Source organism: Olea europaea, chromosome 10 (assembly GCF_002742605.1).
Source record: "Olea europaea var. sylvestris chromosome 10, O_europaea_v1, whole genome shotgun sequence".
Classification (NCBI taxonomy): domain Eukaryota; kingdom Viridiplantae; phylum Streptophyta; class Magnoliopsida; order Lamiales; family Oleaceae; genus Olea; species Olea europaea.
Genome location: NC_036246.1, coordinates 10,741,030 through 10,762,137, shown reverse-complemented (window position 1 = coordinate 10,762,137; position 21,108 = coordinate 10,741,030). Strand labels below are relative to the sequence as shown.

Below are 21,108 nucleotides of genomic sequence, written 5' to 3'. Positions count from 1 at the left end.
GGCAAGAAACTCTTAGACTCATTCGTTCTCGAGTTTTTTCTTATACTTTACGCTGTCTCTTGGGCATTCCCCCTCTTCTTCACAACTAAGATCGAGTTCTTTCCATAGGGACGTCATCTCCAAGTAATACTCCGTAACCTCTCCGCCTCCTTGTTTGGTTTGCCGCAATCTAGTTTTAATTTCAAATATTTGGGACGAGTTTTCAAAATCTGAGTAGACCTCCTTGACGACTTCCCAAACATCTTTCGCAGTTGGGAGGAAAAGATAAGTTTTTCCTATGGCTGGTTGCATAGAATTCACCGGCCAAGCCATAACTTACGAGTTCTCTAATTTCCACTTCTGCAATAGGATGGCATTTGTAGGCTTTTTTGTTTCTCCAGTCAGGTAACCAAGCTTTCCTTTGCCTTCAATTACCAACTTAATCGATTGAGTCCACTCTCTAAAGTTTTTCCCATTCAGTTTTTCCACCGTAAGCTGGAAGGAAGTATTTTCGACTCCCGTAGAACCCATGGTAGAGTTTATTTCTACCTCAATGTTGGACAATTCAGAGATCATGTAGCTGTTGATGGGATCTTCCATCATTGGCTGTTAGGCTTAGAATAGCCCGGCTTTGATACCATGTAGGGAGAAATTATTTTCTCATATATTGAATGAAGAATGTACAACCTTATTTATAATACAAACGTAAGGAAAGAAGGAAATAAATCTCCTAAATTAGGAGACGAGAAAAGATTCCTAATTAGTACAGCTAACTAAGACAAAAACTAAACATGGTACAAAGAATTAATCAATTACAATATTACTCTTGATTTTCTACATATGTAATCCCAAAAGTGAAAACCGAAGTCGAACCTTTTTGTGGATAGTAAGGCCTATCTTTGTGATTGCTGAAATTGTTTTTCGAGTTGGAGTGAAATTGATGATCTACGTGAAGAATTAGAAATGATGGATTTAGAAATTGGAGAGGATAATCCTGAGTTGTTAAGTACAGATGAAATGAACTAGAAATGTGAAAATTTTGATTTGATGGTGGTGGTGGCGATTTATGGTGCGTCTCATGGGAGCTGGGTTGTTGTGGCCAGTTGACAATGGTGCTGATGTTGGTCCCAGCAGTGGTGGGGTTTGAAGGAGCGAACCGTTTTCTATTTTTCGATTTTTTTTTATTTTTATTTTTGGGAAAGAAGATGAAGTGAAGTGGGATGGGGTGAAAAATAAAGTTTTAAAGATTTGAGATTGCAGGTAACACATAAAAAAAATGGATTTAATTTGTAAAAAAAATAAAAAAGTCTAATTGCATATGCTCATTTGTTCCTGATGCATGTCCTCACATCTATTTGTTTTGCAGCCAAAAGAAAATAAAGAGAAGAAAAGTGCAAGTATTCCTTTTCTTTTCGCCTTATATGAGTCATATTATTATATTTTCGTGGACAATAGCACATGCAACTTATAATAAGACTTCATACATTGAACAAACTTAATTCCCAATCTTATGCTTACCTCTTTGAATCTCAGAAGAATTAAATTTGACACAGAAGCAGGTTTCACGCAATCCCATCTGAAATGATACCATGTATTGAGGAAGATGAGTAAATTTTAATATACAAGATATTGTTTAATTTGCAAAGAAATGCACACTTCAACAATACACTAGAAAATACACATGATAATAGTTAACATGAAATGGAAATCAAAGGAATGTGTAATAATGAAGTCATTTTTTCCCCCGTTAACATGTTAAATTAGTATGTAGTTGAGTTCCTCACGATTTAGTTGAAAAGAGCTCAAGTTTGATTTGAAATGTCAATCAAATGGAAAAGAATAAAATATAGGGTTAGCATAGGAAAGTTTGAAGCGATTCCAACAAAACGATCCAACTATAGTCTATACACAAAGTTAACCATTTTTGGCTTGGCTACAAGGTTTGCCTGATTTCCAATTTTTTGTTGACTTCAAATATCATAGAAAGAGCAATTATATGTAAAGAATAAAACAAATACTTGCACACAAAGGAGAGAGACAAAAATAAAAATAAAAAAATAAAAAGGAATCTTAGCGAGGTGAAATGTCAAGTTGATGCATAATTTTCTAGAGTTTTCCAGTGCACGGATTATTAATTAAGTCAATGTATTAGTGAGTCAGTCAGTCAAATGGTTGCATGGGGGAATAGAGGAGTCATTATTAGAGTTATTAGTCTAGTAACAATTTACTGAATTAAGCACCAGATTAGAGCAATTCAGAATGCAGGGACCTACTGCTCAGACCATTGGGAAACAAAGAGACCAACAACTTTGTGTAAATCAGCGTGTGAATTGAAGAGAGCAACTTGCACAATGGAGATATCAACAACAACAGCCCACTCTGGAGGATGATTCCGATGAAGAAGCTGATTTTCAAAATCTGAGGGCGTCCTATGCCTAATTATAACACAGAACGAGATCAAAGTCCGCGTATTAGGGCGGATATACCAGATTTCACTGGAGAACAACTCGAGGACGTTTTGGACTGGCTAAAAGAAGTTGAGAGGATTTTTGAATATCTTGAGCCAATGGACAACCAGAAAGTTAAGATGGCAGCAAATTTAAAGGCTACGCATCCTCATGGTGGCAACAACTTCAAATGATGAGGTTCAATTGGGCAAGGACAGGATCCAGCCTTGGGACAAGATGCAGCGATTGGTTCGAAAACAATTCCTCCCTTAATTACGAAAGAATTCTATTTGAGAACTATCAATCACTTGCACAAGGTTCTAGTTCCGTTCTACAGTACAAAAATGATTTTCACAAGATGCAACTCATGTACACCTGACTGAATCTGAAACACAGGTAATCCATCGTTATCTGATGGGTTTAAAGCCAAGTGTCAGGAATCTGGTGGAATTGAAACCATGTTGGACTTTACCTAGCACAGTGCAGTTGGCATTTAAGGTGGAAGCTCAGTTGGCACAATCATTCAACAACCGCTCCAATCAAATTTCTAAAGAGCCATTCCAAACGGCAGCTAATCAAAGGAGGGAAACAATGGGCAGAAGCTTGGTGCGGTTTCTAATGGCTTGCAGAAAAATGGAACAGTTTCTAATTCTCATGTTCGTGGCATCGGTCGGGGCGTGGGATAGTCAATACAAACAGCTCTGCACCTTTTCCGTTTGGATAGAACAAAGTAATATGCTATTAAGTGTGCAAAAGAGGGGCACAAGTCTTCCCATTGCCGAAGGGCTGCAAACAACTTACTGGTTGATGAAGAGGCAATTAATAATGAGGGACAATATGATGATACAAATGAAGATGAAGGGTTGTTGCATTTCACAGAAGAGGATGTTACTTATGAAGACCAAGATCTTCCAAATCTGGTGGTGCGTCGTGCAATGCTAACACGAAAAGCTATAGAAGACATCTGGTTGCGGAATAACGTCTTTCGAACATGATGCTCTTCTCATGGGCCGTAGTTGCAATGTTATTTTGACGGGGAAAGCTGTGAAAACTTAGTATCAAGAGAAATGGTGACGAAACTAAATCTTAAAGTTCAACCACACCCAAGGCCATATCGAGTTGCCTGGTTCAAAAAAGGAGGCGAGGTGAGAGTAACACAACAATGTGTTGCTCCTTTTTCTACTAGTAAAAACTATTCAGATGAAGTATTGTGCGATGTAGTAGATATGGAAGCTTGTCACATACTATTAGGTCTGCAATGGCAATTGATAACAAAACTATCCACAGTGGGGAGAAGAACATCCACACAAACTACAAGAATGGAGTTAAGGTGGTTCTTGCATCCATGAAAGATGAAGAATATCCTAATCCTATATCTGAAAAAATAAAAATTGAAGGGCATGCATACTTAACCACCAAGAAATTCTTACTGGAATTAGCAGCCAATGAATTAGTATATGTGTTTTTAGTTAAAGAAGCACAAGAAAAACAGCCAATCATTCCTGCTGAACTGGGAGTCTTATTGAAGGAGTTCGAGGAGGTAATTCCTACAGATTTACCAGACGGGTTGCCTCCAAAAAGAGGGATACAACACCACATTGATTTAATACCTGGATCTAGTCTCCCAAATACGATCGGATGAGCTCAAAAGAGAGTGAAGAGTTGCAGAGGCAAGTTGGAAGAATTATTGAAAAAAGGTACATCAAGGAATCCATGAGCCCATGCGCAGTCCCTGCACTTTTAACGCCAAAGAAAGACGGTATACGGAGGATGTGTGTTGATAGTCGAGCTATCAATAAAATAACGGTAAAATATTGCTTACCAATACCTCGGTTAGATGATATGTTGCATGGGGCAAAAGTGTTTTCAAAGAACGATCTTAAAAGTAGGTACCATCAAATTAAAATTCAGGAGGGCGATGAGTGGAAGACAGCATTCAAAAATTAGGATGGTCTATATGTATGGATGGTAACGCCTTTAGGTCTATCAAATGCCCCAAGCACCTTCATGTGTTTGATGAACCATGTTCTAAAACCATTCATTGGGGAGCTCATCAAAGGAATCGCATTTTTTGCACTTGAGAAAGCTTTTAGATGTTCTGCATGAAGAGAGACTTTATGCCAATATGAAGAAATGCGAGTTTCTTGCGGATGCATTGTTGTTTTTAGGCTACATAGTAATTGCTAAAGGAATAAAGATGGATGACAGCAAAATTGAAGCAATTAGAAGCTGGCCAACACCACCTACAGTAAGTGACTTGCGTAGCTTCCATGGGTTAGCAACATTTTACCAGGAGGTTTATAAAAAATTTCAGAACCATAATTGCTCCTGTAACAGATTTTATGAAGAAAGGAAAGTTCAAATGGACAAAGCGGGCTGATGAAAGTTTTAAACTGATCAAAGACAATATCTGTACAGCCCCCTTTCTTGCACTTCCAGATTTTGATAAAATTTTTGAAGTAGAGTGTGATGCATCCGGAATTGGGATTGGGGCTGTTCATAGCCAAGAAAACAGACCTATTGCATTTTACAGCGAGAAGTTAAATGACACGAGACATCACAGCATTTATGATCAGGAGTTTTACGCGATTTTTCAAGCTTTTAGACATTGGCAGCACGCGATTGTTCAAGCTTTAAGACATTGGCAGCACTATTTGATAGAAAGGGAGTTCATTCTATTCTCGGACCATGATGCCTTAGAGTATATAAATAGCCAACAAAAGCTAAATAGCAGACATGCAAGGTGGGCTTTCCTTTCTCCACAGATTTTCATTTGTCTTGAAGCAGAAATTGGCATTATTAATAAGGTGGCCGATGCACTTAGCCGAAGAACCATGTTGCTAGCAAGCATGTCTACAACTACTGTTGGATTTGATTCTCAGGGACTTGTATCCCGTCGACCATTTCTTTAGTTCAACTTGGAAAGATTGTATGTGTTGCACGATGGATTTTTTTCCAAAGGAGAACAGCTATGCATCCCTGATTCTTCATTAAAAGAAAAGCTTATTGATGAGGACATCATTTTTATTTATTTTCTAGTTGGACATTATTTATGTTTTAGATTCTATTTACGTAATTGGGTTTGTGTTAGCCCAAACCCGTTCTAAGTAGGGTTTTGTCTTTACTATTTAAATCTAATTTTTCATGTAATTTCATTAGTTTTGGATAAATATGAATTATTGAGATTGGTTGTGGCATTTCCGTTCTCTCCCCCCTTCCCCTAAATTTCTACTTCTTCTCCGGTTTCTTCCCCTATTCTCTCCAGTGTCTCCTCCTTTCTTGCTGCCTCTTCTTTATTCTATATCAAATTTGGTATCAAAGCCGAATTTTAGGTATTTCCTCTCATACAATCCAAAATTTCTTCTTATTTTCTTCTCAAAATTTGTTGGAACAACACAATTGAAATAGATTTAGCATAAAAGTAGCGTTTTCCATTTTTTTTGTTCTCGGACAAAAAAAACGTGTTATTGTTCACAAGTACTATTCACACCCGAAAAATTCAATTTTAGTATTTTCAATTCCAAAAAAAAGAGTTATTGTTCACTGGAGAAAAAAAGAAAAAAAAATTAGTTTTAGTATTTTTCATCATTTTCTGCTCAAAAAAAAAAAAAATTCAATTTTAGTATTTTAGGCATTTGTTGCTGTTTAGTGCTGTTTCAGAAATTTTCTATCCTAACAACCTCACCTAAATATTCCTTTTATCCTTAGCCAAACCCACTTAGCCCAATAACCTCCAAAACCCAGTTAACTCAACCCATTACCCCTTCCATACACAACCCACTTCCCATCATAATCATCCAACCACTTACTTCTAGTCTAATTCCAATATCTCAAAAATAACCCAACCCATTACTTGAATCAAAATAAATCAGCCCACTTAACACATTATCACATCCCATTTAACACAAACGACCAACAACAGGGATCAATTTCACTTGCCCGCCAGTTATAACTCCAACGCACAACAGAGCCAGAGCAATAACCAGTATAAATCACAGTCAATAGGAAGTGACTTCTGGAATGGAAGACATCTGCAAAGAAGGATAGGACACAAGCATAACTGGGGTCCACATTTCAGAAATTCAAGTAACTAAACAACAGGGAGTCCTTGATCTCTATTTAGTATTGATTTATATTACTGCTTCATTGTTAAATTGCATCAATTGAAATCTTTGTGTAACTGTTATTTTGATATTTTAGCCTTAACCTATTTGATTGGAATAACTGAACGAATTGACCCCATTGTTCCCGATTACCCCACGTGATTAGACCTGTCATTTGTACTTTTGCTTTTTATTTTATTTGTATCAGCATTATTAGGTTGCCAAGTTCGGACTTACATAATCCCATTTTTAAGTTAATCAAAGGAAAAAAAAAGAGAGAGATTAAAAAAAAAAGCTCAAATTGTTATTTTCCATTGCTTGCACTTATTGTTCACTGATCTCACCATTGCACATCATTTAGCTGCTAATACAATGCATGCATAGTGGTCCACTGGTTGTCTTGTCACTTCTAGTTTCAGTACCCAAACATGAACTCTTCACAATTTGATGAACTCACTCGACAAATAGCAGCCATCCAAACCCAGATGACTGCTACTCTTCAACAAAGTAAGGCCCTCTTCGCTAGTCTGAACAACTTTAAGCAAATCCCTCATTCGATTGATGTTAATAATTCTAAAGTGTCTCACAATAGACGATATCATCGTCGACAAGGTGATCAAAAATATTTTCAACACGATTGTAGGGATAGGGATCAAGTTCGTGAGCGAGAACGAGACCATGGTCGTCATGGTACTCATTCTCTTTCTCGTCATAAGGAGCGTTTCTTTAGAGACATTAAATTAGATAATCCTACATTCGATGGTTGCTTAAACATGAAATTTTTACTCAATGGAACACCCTTACACAAGGAAATAGGCTAGTAACTGAGTACACTGCTCAATTTGAGGAATTTCGAATGAAATGTCATGTCGTTGAGGATGAGGCCCTGACCTTGAGTAGGTTTATACAAGGTCTAAAAGATGAACTTAGGCGTCAGCTTTTCTTTCGAGGCGTCGCTACTCTTGATCACGCTTATTCTTTAGCCCAAGATTATAAGTTGATTATTAATACTCCATATGAAAGGCGCAATCACCATCGTTCACCCATCTCATTAGCGCCACATCATCATAAGTCTGTCATAGAACCTTCCCCGTCTAGTGTGCCTCCCATTTGGAAAAATAAGTGTAAAGGTTGTGAAAGTCCAAACACCGTTTTACTTCCTTTGATGATCCATTTCTATTTAGCTTTGTGGACCTCCAACTTGACTATGTTGATATTTCTACTTCAATATCATCTATCACAACACACAAAGATAAAATTGATATTATTTTAGATGAATGTATTGTATTGACCAATGATGGCAAGATTTAGTACTTCCTTGTTTGTTGGGTAGATCGACGTACTTCTTATGCTCCTCATTATGTACAATCATGTGAAAATTTTGAAGATAAGGTACATGAGTATTGGTTATTTGAAGTGGTTAGAAGGAAAGACCGCCCCCTTGGCCAGATCATATTCTTGGGAATAAGCTACAGTTTTCAATACAATCAATCATGGAATTTCGATACTTGGTTCGTCAGAAAGATCGTCCCTCGTGGCTTGACTTGAAGCATTTGGAGTATCAGATTGAGTGCAGCCTATAGTGAGCTATCAACTCGACAGAGTCGAGTTTTTCTCCCATCCCAGGAGAGTTGATGAGGACATCATTTTTATTTATTTTCTAGTTGGACTTTATTTATGTTTTAGATTCTATTTATGTAATTAGGCTTGTGTTAGCCCAAGCCCATTCTATGTAGGTTTTGTCTTTACTATTTAAACCTAATTTTGCATGTAATTTCATTAATTTTGAATGAATATTGAGATTGTTTGTGGCGTTTCTTTTCTCTTCCCCCTTCCCCTAAATTTCTACTACTTCTCCAGTTTCTTTCCCCATTCTCTACGGTTTCTCCCCCTTTCTTGCTGCCCTCTTCTTTATCCTACATCACTTATCCTAGAGATGCACGGTGGAGGATTAGGCGGACATTTTGGGCATGACAAAACCTATGCAATGCTTGAGCAAAAATATTTTTAGCCAACAATGAGGCATGATGTGTACAAAATGGTTGACAGGTGTAGGATTTGCCAAGAATCCACAGGGAAAATTCAGAATACTGGATTTTACACCCCGTTACCTATGCCAACAGCACCATGGGAGGACGCAACACGCAAGTATAAATTTTGTTTTGGGGCTACCAAGAATACAAAGGGGAATAGACTCGATATTTGTGGTAGTTGATCGATTTTCTAAAATGGCACATTTTATTTGCTGCAAAAGAACATCAGATGCAAATCATATCGCAAATCTTTACTCCGAGGAAGTTGTCTGCTTACATGGAGTACCCAAGACCATCATTTCTGATCGAAATCTAAATTTCTGTCACATTTTTGGAGTGATTTGTAGAAAAAGCTTGGGACTGGCTTGCAATACAGTAGTTCCCATCATCCCCAAACAGATGAGCGAACAGAGGTTGTGAATAGAAGCTTGGGAAATCTATTACGACGCTTAGTTGGTGAAAATCCAAACAATGGGAATCTGTAATTGCACGAGCGAAATTTGCTTATAACTATTCAAAGAACAGAAGTACGGGTAAAAATCCGTTTGAGATAGTTTATGGTAAACATCCTACTCATTTCTTTGATTTAGCACCAATAGCAAAACTTGGCAAGAGTAGTTTGAAAAGAAGAAACATGGCTGAAGCAATAAAAGAAATTCATGATCAAATCAGGTTGAAGATTGAGGAAGCAAATGCAAAATACAAGAATCATGCTGATAAGGAGTGCGGTCAAACCTTTCATGAAGGAGAAATGGTAATGTTTATTTGCGAAAGGAGAGGATATCCACTTGGTGCTTATTCGAAACTCAGCAAGAAAATGATTGAGCCCTACTGCATTGTCAAAAAGATTGGAGAAAATGCTTATGAAATCGACCTACCTAAACAAGTGGGCATTAATCGAACATTTAATGTTTTAGACTTGTACCAATATCATGGAGATAAAGGAACTGCAAGCAAACTCGAGGGCAAGTTTTCCTCGATGAGGGGAGATTGATGCATAATTTTCCAGAGTTCTCTAGTGCACATATTATTAATTAAGTCAATGTATTAATGAGTCAGACAATCAAATGGTTGCATGGAGGAATTGAGGAGTCGTTATTAGAGTTATTAGTCTAGTAAATTTAAGAATCTAGGAAAAGTAATATGAGTCTAAACTAGTATAAGTTGAATGTTATGTCTATAGTAAGGGGTAGAATGAAAAGTCTCATTTGAATATTATTAAGTTAAATCTCCCTAAGAAATCTTGGCTCCAACGGCGTTTGGAGTATTCTAAGAGACTATGATGCAAAATTCCAAGAATAAGCTAGTTAACGTGGAAAGGCTTAATGTCCATCTCATAAAATTCTGACCTTTTTTCTTCTTAAAAAACATGTATCGTGTATAGTAAATTATACATCTGATAAAGGTAATAGAAACCAAAAGGTTGTGTCATGGCTTCTTGACAGCACAATCAAGATGTAGCCTTCCAAGACAACAGCATGAAAAGTCAGTGCTCAAAGAAACATATAAAAGTGTGGCATATTTCCACGAGATGACTGCAATCAAATGGATACAATTAAAAGAAAGCAAGAGAGCAGGTCAAATAGGTCTGAATAGGTAGAGGGTTATTAGATGCATGGAACTCACTGATACATAAGATCTAAAAATAGGCTAATAAATGTGACTGTCAGTATTTATTGGTTTTATGGAAACAATAGATTGACAGCTCATACCCATAACTTAGAATTCAGGACAGGAAGATTTGTTTAACTAAAGACACTATAAGTAATATTATTGACTCATCATCTAACTTTCCCTTCCATTTGTCATTTCATAACTGCAATCTAATCAATCACAAAATATTGATAAGAAGCTAAAACCTTTTCCAACCGGCTTCCACGCCAAATTAGGAACTAAAGGTGACTATTTGAGCAACTAGCACAGACATGTTTATAGCAGGGTGTATTAAGTATAAGCCCTGAACATTTTTTGGTTATGACAAGCAACTTTGTTTTTCACAAACCTCCATACCTCACAAGCATTAACTCATTGACAGATCGCCACATTCCACGTCCAACATCTTTAGGTGCCTGATCTCTTGCACTTCGTCCATGCCACAATTCTTTGGCTATATACATGACTTCTTCGACATCCACCTAGAAGAATTATAAAACATGTCAAGTATGTACACATTCTTCAATAACACACGATTCATTCAATTTTTTAATGAAGCTACAGCTCAAGTTACAGTAGATTACACAAGTTAAGGTTGCTCGGTTTGCATAACCTATCATTAGTTAATTTAATTTCTAGTTACTTCCTATATAGTTTTTTTTTTTGTTTTTTTTCTTTTCTTTTTTTTTTTCTTTTGTTAAAGTAATCAAATATTTTATTAATCACGGATAATACACAGGAAGTGTATTATCAATTTATACAAGAGAGAAATGACATAAAGTTGGACAACCCATCTATACGAGTAATAGCCACAGCATTAAACCAATTATACAAGGTCAGATAAAATGATTATTTGATATGCCCTGTAGTCTTTGAATGATCGTTAAAACATCGACTGTTTTTCTTCCTCCACATACCAGACAATGCACCTTGGAATGAGATCCCATACAAGCTTGCTATCCTATTATGAAATTTTCTCCTCCATGCTTTTAATACATCCTCCAAACACCGCGGAAAAACCCAAACCCTATGTTGAGAAGTTAGAATATCGATCCACAGTAAACAAGCAACGTCATAGTGAAGGAACAAATGGTCAATCGTCTCTCAATTCCTCCTACACATATAACACCACTCCGTAACATAAAAGTCCCTTATTCGAAGGTTATCCACCGTTAACACCCGTCCTTTCACAATCATCTATAGTAAAAATGCCACTTGAGGGGGCAGTTTACATTTCTATACCATCTTACAGGGAAATGAGCTCTCCCCAGGTCTCAATAAGGACCTAAAATAAGTACCAACAGAGAAAATACCATCCCATGCCAAACTCCACCTGCTACAATCACCCTCTCCTACCCTAATGCGCGCCTGATACAAGGTTATAAGCATCGCATAATCATCCAACTCCCAATCCTACAAACCCCTCCAAAACGCAATGTTCTAGTCGATATTCCCATTATGTATATGTAAAACCTCGTTCACTATAGCAGATGGCATCAGAGCAATATGATACAGAAAAGGAAACTCCACTCTTAACGATCGATTTTCACACCAACAATCTTGCCAAAATTTGATAGTACTGTCATTCCCCACCACAAACGTCAATCTATCCCAACAGTCTCTCCATCCGCATCGGTTATACTTCCACACACTCATCCCATAAGAACTACGACCCTCAACTGAGCACCATCCTCCCTCCATAACACCATATTTCGCCTCTATAATTTCTCTCCAAAAGTTCTCCCTCTCCACGCCAAATCTCCACAACCATTTACCTAACAAAGCCTTATTAAACACTACAAGACTTCTCAATTCGAGGCCTCATTCCTTATGGGAGAACAAACTGCTTCCCAATTGACCAAGTGAAGTTTCCTCTCCTCTGCTAACCTTCCCCATTGAAACTCCCTTTGAATCCTCTCTAATCTTTTTACTACTCAGACGAGAATAAGAAACAATGACAAGAAATAAGTAGGGAGGTTCGATAGGATGGACCTAACGAGGGTAAGACGGCCTTCCCTTGAGAGGTGCATACGTGTCCAACTCACTACCCTCCTTTCCACCTTTTCCACAATGCTGTTCCAAATATGTATACTTTTAAATCGTGCTCCTAGGGGAATCCAAGATATGACATAGGCAGCTATGCTACTCTATAACCCGATATAGAGGCCAACTCCACATTATCGACATCTCCCACTTTGATAGCCTAAGATTTCCTCAAATTTATCTTCAATCCAGGTATAGCTTCAAAGCAAAGAAGTAGACGATGCAAGTTCCCGAATTGCTCAGCATCTGTATCACAGAAGATTAATGTATCATCTGCAAATAGCAAATGAGATACCTGCACTTGGTCAATCATAAAGCCCCTTGACAAGCTTTCCCCCACAGCCTTCTCAAGCATCCTACTGAAAGCCTCCATAACAATAACAAACAGCAGTGGAAACAAAGGATCCCTTTGCCTCAAACCTCTACTACTCCGGAAATAACCCTTAGGAGTGCCATTCACCAAAACAGAAAAGGAAACCGTAGAGATACAAAATTGAATCCATCTGCACCACTTATCCCCGAAACCACATCTTTTGAGCATATACAGGAGAAATCCCCAGTTCACGTGGTCATAAGCTTTTTGAGTATCAAGCTTACATAACATCTCTGGAATCCCTATGCGCAATCCCAAGTCAATACATTCATTTGCTATAAGTTTGATAAAAGCATTCTGAAATTTAGAAATCACTTTCCCCAACACCTCTTTTAATCTATTTTCCAATACCTTTGCAATACTCTTATACACCCCACTGACTAAACTGATGGGACGAAAATCTTTAATATTTGATGTTCCCGGTTTCTTTGGAATCAACATAATAAATGTAGCGTTAGAACTTCCTAAGAACCTGCTACACTGAAAGAAGTAAAGACATCAATAATGTCCGATCGCACCACTTTCCAACAAGCCTTATAAAATGATAACAAGAATCCATCTGGTCCTAGGGCCTTATTGTCATTCACGCTGAACACCACCTCCTTAATCTCATCCTCCCCAAATGGTCCCTATAACCAACTGGCATCCTCTTCAATAATAGCAGAAATATCTAACCCCTCCAAGTTAGGTCTCCAGTCAAACTGCTCTCGATAAAGATTTTGATAGAAACTTACTATTTGGGTCTCAATATCCCGTGGGTACCCATAAGTAACACCATCTACCTCCAACAATGTAATAGAATTGTTACGCCTGTTGGAATTAGCGACCCTATGGAAAAACTGTGTACACTTATCCCCTGCTTCAACCACTTGACCCTAGATTTCTGAAGCTAAGCTATTTTGACGCAACGAAATAAAGAAATTCAAGCGAAAATTTTGAAATCACGAAATTTGGAATCCACCAAATTAAAGAAAAAATAAACTTCATGAATTTTATAATGAATAATAATGAAAAAACGAACTAACCCCTTATTTATAAGGGTTTACATGGAAACGTAATTTAAAACAATTAAAAGTAATGAAAACAAATAAACGAATTGACAAAAATAGTGCCAAAACTTTAAAAATCAGTCTTCGAGTCCTAAACGAATTCGAATGGCCAAAATTCATCGTACATCACAACGTAGTTTTGAGTATTATTTTCCTCGTCGTTCTCTTTCCAAAATGGTCTTATGGGCCCGATCCGAAATTAAGATGTTCTATTTCTACTAGTACACTTTTTTCAACATACCCATTATATCCTTCATCAAATTTTCTCCATCTCTACCAACTCTCCCCTTAATTCTCCATCTCTCTCCCTCTCATCCCCTATCAGTCCTTAACTCTCCTCCCTCCTATCCAGCTCTTCTAATTCTGAAATACATTGCTTTTTACGGCAATTAACATCTCCCACTACCTCTTTATTCCACCTCTTTATATCCCTCTTCAAGAATTTCAATTTCTGATCCAACACAAAACTGGGAGACCCCTAAACTCGTAACCTGCCCACCAATCTCGTATTCACTCCCTAAAGCCTTCTACTTTTAGCCACATCTTTTCAAACCTAAAAAGCCTCATTTACTACATAGAAGCCGATGAACTCAAAATATCGCATCGAATATGATTAGTTCGACAACAGAGGAAAACAACTGAATCTTCAATTCAATAACTAGATTGCAGAACACAGCTTTTGGCAGCAGAGAAAGATTCAGTGCTAGGAACCCCATCAGTGTTTGCTGTAACCTCAAGCCTTTAAAAGTTAAGCCATATTGGTACTGGCACTTGGAACATCTTCGTATCATCAAGTTCTAGGATTCTGCTGACGCAATTCTCCCTTCCTTTTCTAACCCTCTATCTGCCTTTCCAATTAATTAAAAGGAACCTTGAGCATGTTAGATGCTGAAGTACAACTGTTTTTATTGTGGCAGCATAAATCTTATTACATTTTCTGTATAAATATGAGCAAAAATAATTGTAACTAATGAGAAAAACAGAGCAGCAACCTAATCAAATTTAGAAGTGTAGTAAGAAATTTAGAGAGAAAATGCAGAATTGGGTACCTGAACTTGCATAGCTGTACCATATAGTAACTCTTCATGCTCAATAAGGCGCTGATGGAGCACTTGATAATGATCCATATCAAAATTCACCACTGGCTCCATATGAACTTGAACTCCTGCTAGTTGGGTCGCAGTGTAGGAAGCCATTACTTGTCCAAAAATAGCAGGTATGGTTCCCAGGACTGGAATGATACGAACCCGAAACCCTGGTACTATCTGATAATCAATTTCAGTATTATTGTTAAACTTTCTAATAATTCAAAAGATAAGAATGTAACTAGCTGAAGGAGAAAGATAATACTAAAATAGGAAAACAGTAAATTGCCAGTCGATAAAAACTGTGTAAAAATCAACCTCTTTGTTGTAAATAAAATATACAAAAATAATATGGCAATATATATTTTTCTATTAAAAGAATCTTCTATTAATTGAAAAAAACCCAAGTGCTTACTTGATAATCTGAAGGATTTTCTTCTTCTCCAGTTGGTCCTTTAAATGGAAGCAGCTTTGCCTTGGGTTTCTCTAATGAAAATACTACAGGAATGCCGCCTTCAATACCATAATCTTTTTTTAAACGGTGTCTGACCTGCTAACTAGAGTATATAAGAGCTCCATTTGGCCAGTTGGGTAATATTACAAGCAATGTTATGTCATTTGCTGAATACCCAAGCAACAGTCCATTAAATTTGTATGCCAGGCTCATCCCGAATAAATAATCATGGGAACGAACAGAGTAATTAAGATCATATAATAACAGCAAAAAATCAAATTTTTGAAAGGAGATTTGCAAAAGAAATGAATAAGCAGCGACATTAGAATTCTGCGGACATGGATAGAAGTTATCCTGATCTCAAGAACCAGAAACTGGGTATCAAATATCAATCCACACGATGCAATATCCAGATTGCATCGGCTTTCAGTATAATCTAGACAAAAGCTTACTTGTCTGTAAATAGATGGAACATAACGAGAATTTACAATTTGAATTGACCAAAATTTTTGGTAGCCATCGTATCTATTTGACATAGAACACAAGAGAACAAGAACGAGACTCATGGAAGAACGGGAAAGGGGATAGGAACCAGAGACACGAGAAAGAAGAAAGAGAAGCAAAAATTGGAGGAGAGAATTATAGTTTTACATAAAAATAAGTCCAAGTATTACAATGCAAATATCCTCTTTATATAGGGTTGCAAGAAGTATTATTTAACTAGGAAAACAACTTAATATAAATAATATAATATACTATAAATAGTTTTAACTAAACCCTATTTACTTCTCCTAAAATGAGAATCTAAACTTAGAATGTCTTCATATAATATATCTATTAGAATCTCCATCACTTCATTATTTATTTCAGAGAAACCCCCAATTTGTTGGACTAGCAGGTAGCTCGGGGCATTCATCTTGATAGTCTACCACTGCCTCCATCTTGACTTCCTTCTATTGCATCAAAATAGTATCGATGTAGAAGCCAAATACCAATCCCAGAGCTTTGCATCATGAAGCTTTACTCATTAATGTTCAGGTGTTAGAATTAGCCCATGGAAGACTTGGTAAGCTGCTATGATTTGTGTCATCCCCATTTCCTCACAATAGTGCAAAAAGCACATATAATTTATCAGGTCTATCTACTACTAACTGAGAGTAGGTCTTCCTCTTTTTCCTTTTTTAGTTAAGAGGTTTCCTCATTTCTCATTCCTCTTGAGTACATTTTGCATCTTATTGCTTTTCTCCTACATTCATGATAAGATTATTTAAAATGTAAAGGCAAAATTTCGTCCCACCATTTTTGAAGCCATTGATTGATATCAAGTGTCAAAATTAACCATAGAGGACTAGAGAAAATACTATCTACACCAGTTCAGTGTGAATAGTCCATGTCATTTCAGAAGCTAATAAAGCATCATTATCAAATCTGATTTGAGAAGATAACCGTCTCCGACAATATAATTTACTTCAGTTGGTGCATAAGGTAACAGTGAATTTCACATAATTAGCATTTCACGATGAGACAAACCAAGTTAATGAAGTGAGGAAAGTATTTGATTGCAATTATTTTCCAAACTCTCACAAAACCAAAAGAAAGAAATAACTTAGATCAAGTTCAATCATATGTATGGCCTTATTTGATCTAGAAAATAGCAATAGTTGACAAGTGATAATTATATATTTATCTTATTCTGCCTTTTGACCCAAGGACATTTTATAATGCACCGACTGCATCAAAAGTCAATGTTAGTGCTCATTTCTCAATGTCATGTGGATGGAACTGATAAGGAACCAGGATGTTCGCCATTAAAAGTTTTAATGCGACATGATTGAAGAGGGTCTTGACCTATAAAAAATGAGAAATATATCTCGAACATGAACATAAAACCACAAGTTAAAATCATTACTGCTCGAGATAATGGATCATTGATTGACTCTCTCAAGTCGGCAACACGTATTCTTGTCGGATCAGCTCTTGCTCCAGCTCCTGTTGCAGATAAAACTTTCAGACCCTTTCGTACACATGCAGCAAGAAGTGCAACCTATTATACATGATAGAAAGCAACTTCAGACATTTAAAGTGCCAGTTAATATCATGAACAGTGACAGTCCTTAAGGTACAGCAAAACCAGTGCCTGGGTACAAATTTCACTAAGGAAATAGTAAACTACATAGCTTACAAGTGCCTTCACAACATAAATAATATGAACAGGTTGTATGTAATTGTCATTTACATTTATAATGATTCTTTTATACTGACAAACTGAGAATAAAATCCCACGAACATAAGGTCACGTACAATTTAGCAAGTTCAATAAATTAGAATCACCTAACAAATTCATCAAGCATGGAAATGAAATAAAGAAAGTCGAGTTGTTCCTTGCGCTGACTACAGGGTCTAAATGCAAACACCTATTGGATTACAAGAAGGCAGTGACAATTGAACCTCCTATAATGTATTCATCACATATATAATGAATTACATATTCTACCTAAATTGCTCTTTACCTACAGAAATAAACAATGAAGATCCTATAGCAAGATAACAGGAGATTAATATATCTATCAAGGATTAATGCTTCCATAATTTGAATATAAGTGTAAGCAAAAAAGTCAAGAAACGTGTACAGCCACCTTAGTGTCAATATTATCAATGCAATCTAGGACAAAATCAGGATTCCCAGAAAGAATTTCTTCTTCAGATGATGAATCATACAACAGCACTTTTGCATCAACATGGCTCTCTGGGAAAATTGTCGAGAAATGCTTCTTGAGGCATAAGGCTTTGGGGGTGCCAACATCCTCTCTTGTTGCAACAGCATGTCTATTTAATGATGAAACAGAGACCTTCAGAACCAATCATGTAGTGATTATCAATCCTTGATGAAAGATAGACATAAAAAATAAAGAGTGTTCAACATTTTAAGCAAATCAAGACTCCTCAAAAATATTGGCTAATTTGAAATGTATCTCATTTGGACCCATACCGTCGATTCAGGTGGTTCACTAACGGGTGCTTAAGTAAGAACAATGGTAGAGGTCACAAGGGAGAAAAAACAGTAATATGGTAACTAACACCAAAATTTTATCTGTGTACCAGCTCAATCACATTCAAATTCTGCCAGAAAGTTATCATTTAATCCAATATAAAAATTTCATACGATGTTGAAGACTGGATAAACTTGAAAATAAGAAAATAGGTTATTTATTTAAATGGTATTCAGCACGATCCCAGATTTCTTTTTTTTTTAATTATTTTAATCAAGGCCAAGCAGAACTTTATAAATGAGTGGCAATGAGACTTGAACTGAGGAACTCCTACCTACACTAGTATACCATGTTGAACCAATACATCTAAAAGCTTGAGCCACTAGAGGGAGGTCCAATTTAATTTTTAAAATTGTCTTCGAAATCATGCACAAAACAAAATTATCAATCAGTTTGTCAGTTCACAAGAAGAGTGAAAATATCATTATAATTTGCTGGATTGTACATATATAATAATAAATCACATAGTAGGTTCAAGTACTCGTATATCTGCACACTGAGGTACTATTGTACTCCAACTGCTCTATGCCACAAGCAGGTACGTAAAAAGTACTCTGATACCGAATAACATTATAACCATTGTTAAACCTAGAATGGTCACTTTTTAGTAGTGACCTTTTAGTACGAAGTCAGTATATGATTACATTAAGATGAGATATGATATCGAACTTAAGGAGTGTTATGAGTAAAATGAATTGATAGGAAGCTGAAAAAGCTATGCATCTTCTCTTTTTGGTAATCAGATCATTATATTGCCGGAAGTGTTTTAAATTATTATAGAAACAATGAAATACATCCAATTTCTGAGAAAGTATTTCTTCTTACACAATCATAGCAGAGCATACTGATTTTCAACCAAATTTACAAATTACAGGATAGTAAAAATTCTCTTAGTACCGTTCTACTATATGCCAAACTGCCAGTTTTCCCCAATGCTCAGGTAATCCGTAATCATTATGGTTTCATTGGATAAATAATAAAATGAACAAAAGAAGAGCAGAGTAGAAGACTTCAGGAGTGGTCCAGAATTTAAGTATGACAAGCAATCAGGAGATGTTTTCACAAAGAAAAGGTACCTGATCAAAATCCACAAGAAGAAGTCTGCCTACTCCTGATCTCAAAAGCATAGAGGCAGCATGACTTCCAACTCCTCCAAGACCAATGATCACAACGTAGGATGAAGTCACTTTTCTCTGATGTTCCAGTCCAAAGAACTGAATATTCCTGATGAAAGATATCAAAAGAAGTGCATTTAGGGTTTAAATAAACCTTACACAAAGCATCAGCAGTCAAACATCAAAGTATCACCAATCAGTATCACCAATCATTACTATGAAGCCCTTACGCTATATATGTGTGTCATTAATCCCAGTATCTTGGACACTAATCTGCTTCAAAATTGATGCATTTGTCTGTCCAAGTTGTCAGTTCTTTTTCCTTCTCATTCCTTTTTTTTTTTTTTTTTTTTTTTTTTTTCCTCTCAAATTATTGACTTAAGAGAGGGAGATTCCAGTTGCCCGGTAACCAGTACAAGTGAAACTTTCCATCCGTTTGGGAAGTCAAATATGAAAAGTCTATCCCCCTTTTCCTTTCTAAACTTGATATGTTGTTTTTCAACAACAAAAAGAAGTTAAGACCTGTAGAAAAGGTCCGAGTCCGAGTATGGAAAGAAGACAAGATATAGTAATTATAATCAATTAGTAATTGTAATCTTTTAGTTTTTTTGGTAGAATAGTTTTATTCCTATTTTAGAATATTAGTTTCCTTTTCCTGTATATATACACACTGTAATCAATGTTTTTACTATTGAAGAATTAGAAATTTCTTTCAATCTCGTTTTTTTCATGGTATTAGAGCAAGGTGCTTTCATCTAGAAAACTATGGCGGAATTCCCTGCCGACACTTCTACCTCAACAATGTCAGGTGCAGAAACAAAGCGTAATTCCTCAATTGGTCAGAATGCATTCGAGAATTCCTCGTTTCAGCTTACTGTTGAAAAATTAAACGGGAAAAACTACCATGAATGGGCCCAGTTGATTAAACTGATGATTGATGGAAAAGGAAAGTTGGGCTACCTTACCGGCGAGACAAAGAAACCGGCCGACACAGCTCTGCAGCAACGATGGCACTCCGAAAACTCCATGGTCATTGCCTGGCTAGTGAACTCGATGAAGCCCTCTATAGGGAAAACTTATCTGTTCCTTCCTACAGCGAAAGATGTATGAGATGCTGTAAAAGACACTTACTCAGACGCCGAAAACGCTTCCCAAATCTTTGAATTGAAAACCCGCTTGTGACGGACCAAACAAGGGACTCGAGATGTCACAAAATATTTCATGGAAATGACATCTCTTTGGTAAGACCTCGACCTCTGCAGTGAAGAAGAATGGAAGTGTCCCGACAACATCACCTTGTACAAGAAGCAGCAAGAAAACGAAAGGGTCTATGAATTTCTTGCCGGCCTGAATCGCGAACTCGACGAAGTTCGAGGCCGAATTTTGGGACGCCACTCGAGAGGTGTTTGCAGAAGTTCGCCGCAAAGAGGCTCACCGGCAGGTGATGATGAGGGAAATTTCTGGAGAAGCTTCGACCCTAGCTGGAAGAAGAAACGGACCTCCAAGATCGACAGCTTCTGGGCCAGGACATTATAGAAATAACGGGCCAAAATTTGGGCCAGAAATTGAACATAGTAATGGGCTTGTTAATGGCAGTGATGGTTTGGACTTTTCAAAAGGAATTATAAATGGGTCAACCCAAAAACAACGGGGCCATCCTTGGTGCGAGCACTGTCGTAAGCCGGGTCATAAAATAGATACATGCTGGGAAATTAATGGGAAGC

General features: G+C 36.9%; 1 protein-coding gene across 1 annotated transcript; it reads right to left on the bottom strand.

Moving 5' to 3' along the window:
- Nucleotides 1-315: 315 nt before the first annotated feature.
- Nucleotides 316-19,525, bottom strand: LOC111400274 (tRNA threonylcarbamoyladenosine dehydratase 2; the record flags this gene model as incomplete). The annotated part of the gene is made up of 10 exons (XM_023027692.1): nt 316-585; nt 681-735; nt 842-924; nt 1,498-1,555; nt 10,573-10,697; nt 14,730-14,945; nt 15,181-15,315; nt 17,129-17,263; nt 17,856-18,068; nt 19,346-19,525. Coding segments are annotated over 10 exons (1,470 nt in total), but the record flags the coding sequence as incomplete, so codon positions are not given.
- Between the last annotated feature and the right edge of the window lie 1,583 nt (nt 19,526-21,108).